We start from the raw sequence: 3,087 nt of genomic DNA, 5'->3' as shown, positions 1-3,087 counted from the left end.
CAGCAAAGCTGAATGAGTCACCATGACCTAAACAAAAAACTCCGCCGTGTGACATTTTTCCCCGGGGCTGCACACTTTCAGCTTTTGTTTATGCACTATTGTCGCACTGTTACTTGAAGGGACCATGGCGACTGCCCGAGACGTCACCACAACGAAGCAAGATACAGTAAAACCTGGTTTAAGCGACCACCTCACGGTGCAAGCAAAAGCGGTCGTTAAAGCCAGGTGGTCTTTAGAACCAGGTCCCACAGTGTCTGTGTAGAACTGTCCATGCATGGAAAAAAGGTGGTTAAGAGCAGGTGGTCGCTAACACCAGGTTTTACTGTATTCTAGACTAGAGCAGGAGCACGTACATGTCATGAAGAGTCCATGGGGTTATGGACTCTTGATGACATGTACAGTTGACTTCGCTAATAACAACTGCGGATATAACGACAGAATTTCCATGCCCAGAGCAAAGTCCCATCCAGCTGCAGTACACACATGTTTGACGAGACGTTGGGTATAACGACACTTCGCGAATAAGGACCGTGACTTTTTTGATGCTCCACCGAGTGTCGTTATACTCGAAGTTGACTGTACACGAAAACCTTTTTTCAGTTTCCATGTCAGGTACTGTAGCCCATGTAGATCTACACTTGATTCCCAAAAAGGGCCCAAGCCCCAACTTGACCAAGATTAGAGTCGAGTAGAGTGATTTGATGATGATGATGAGAGGCATAATTACTATGATTATACATGTACATGTACATTTATATGATAAAATCTGCACATGACTGTCTCCATCCGTGATCACTCATATACGCAGCCTTTGACTCTTACTTCATGGTGTTGTGAATAAAACCGTTCCCAAATCATTATACACAGGCAGTTGGGGAAATCGTGAATAGACTTACTGGATTAGTAAGCCGGTGGGCCGCCACCTGGCACCAGCGGGGTTATCCCTCGGTGTACGACATCTTATCCAGAGCACATGACTCTTATCTTACGTATACTCTTGATGATATTATTACATTTTTCTAATTGTCCGCAAACTCCAACGCAGCCATTTACACATTCAGGAAACTTCACTTCTCAATTCCAAATTCCAAAAACAGTCTCTTCACTGCGATTCAAATTCAAATTTACATTACACCAAATTTTTGGGCCTGGCCCTTCATCAGGGTAATGAATGACAAAATATTCATTGCATCGGTTCTTATTGAACTACATGTAGGAAGACAACAACTAATGACACTGAGACTGATAAACCTAACATATTGGTGTGAATGTGTTAGGTGAAGAATATGAAGTAAGTGTATGTGGTGTTTGTCTCAGGGGTAAGGTGTGTTTGGGTTGGGAGGGGGGGGGGGGGGGGGGGGCTTCAATTTAATCTCATTGGACAGATGCGAATACAGAGTGATACATTGTCTACCCACAGCTACATGTCGTGGCGACAGAATTACATGTACTTGAAGTACATGTGTAGAATAACACCTACATCCGCCTGCGGACACAAACAGGCTTGAAGTTTCACATGTAGAGGACAATAGGGCTAGAAAGTTAGTGATGACGCCAAAACGGCCAGGGAGTAGTAAGTTCACATCAGATTTCTACTTTTGGATCCACTAAGGTGTGACTTTGCTATTGCCTCAGTATGTGGGTGCATAGCAACCCACTCATGTCGTATGCAGGTGTGACTTATTTTGTACTTCGCCACCAGCTGTCACCCCACCCCCATTAGCCAAATCAGTCAATTTCACCGGCTATATCCGGCTATATCACCTTGCTGTGAGTAAGACCGCTTGAAATGTGCTTGGATGGATCCATACAAAAACTGGATCCGTGTGGATCCAGTTTTTGAATTTTTGAAATTGTTGCTATGCTGTGACGTAGCACTTTCAAGCCCCGTACAATACAACACCTACAGTCAGACCAAGCACTGTACATACCAGGGAGTCGTAAAATACCGGTATTTTACGACTCCCTGGTACATACAAGATGTTTTGAACAAGATATGTTTTGGATATTTTGTCATTCATTACTCTGATGATGGGCCAGGCCCGAAAATTCAGTGTGTTCAATGTAAATTTGAATTTGAATCGCAGTGAAGAGACCGTTTTTGGAGTTTGGAGTTGAGAAGTGAAGTTTCCTGAAGATATTATTACACATTATACGTCATCGGGTAAGTCTGTGGGAGTTGAAAATGGGAGGGGGGCCTGAAGAAAAATTGACTGCCCGTGACTGCAAGTACTCGAACTAGGGACCCTCGCTTATGGCCAACACATTATACAGTGTGCATGAGAGACTGGAATACCGAGCCAAAAGAACCTAACTTAAAAAGGGGTTACCGTACAAGTGGCAAGCAGCACGACCATGGTGTCTGGATCATTCCAATACCACAGATACAGTAAGCCTGGAGAATGACACCGATTTCAGGCCCAATGCTCATTTGACTGTTTGCTTTCAACTCTGACAAACATGAACAATTTATGAACACCAGTACGTTTTGCGTGCCCGGTCGAGGGTCATTCATCATTATTCACAAAGTTGACTGTAGATAGACCTAGAACTGACCCCCCCCCCCCCCCCCCCCGGTCATTCCACTGGACTTTAAAGTCCACAGCGGAGTAGAGTCTCTAGGGCAGTGCTCTGGTCACGAGATGGTCCCCAGTGGCTCAAATTCCAGCAATGTGACTTAAAATTACCTCTACTTGGATTATTGGTTCTCAGTATGTACATGAAGTTTGGAGAGGTGAAAAGAACACAGACAGCGCTGGTCCATTGCTTCTAAACGTCTTGCCTTCCCCACTACAACTCCCTGATATAGAATATCAGGGAGCTGTAGTGGGTAAGGCAAGATGTTTTTATGAATTGATTCCAAATGTGTCGACATCCATAAAAAGCAGTATATATGATAACTTCTAGCGCAAGCATCAACTCACCATGGTTCTACTAGCTCTTTCATAACAAGAATATAATCCATGAGTAGCGACGTTTCATGTTCAGCCGAGTGGCAAAGCCGCTGTATTTCGAGAAGGCACGACGCTTTCTCAGCCAGCCCATCACAATCGCTGCTCAACCTCTCCTGCAACAGGAGAAACTGCC

General features: G+C 44.5%; 1 protein-coding gene across 1 annotated transcript in view; it reads right to left on the bottom strand.

Moving 5' to 3' along the window:
• Window positions 1-2,621: 2,621 nt before the first annotated feature.
• Window positions 2,622-3,087, bottom strand: part of LOC135826524 (mitofusin-2-like) — a 6,703-nt gene continuing 6,237 nt past the window's right edge. The window contains exon 3 of the mRNA XM_065339135.1: window positions 2,622-3,087. This exon is cut by the window's right edge and continues 1,207 nt beyond it. Coding sequence (XP_065195207.1) covers window positions 2,921-3,087 — 167 coding nt within the window. The 3' untranslated portion in view covers window positions 2,622-2,920.

The sequence above is a fragment of the Sycon ciliatum genome, chromosome 1, assembly GCF_964019385.1.
Source record: "Sycon ciliatum chromosome 1, ocSycCili1.1, whole genome shotgun sequence".
Lineage (NCBI taxonomy): Eukaryota > Metazoa > Porifera > Calcarea > Leucosolenida > Sycettidae > Sycon > Sycon ciliatum.
The sequence above is the reverse complement of the archived record's forward strand: the minus strand, read 5'-3'. Positions and strand labels throughout refer to the sequence as shown.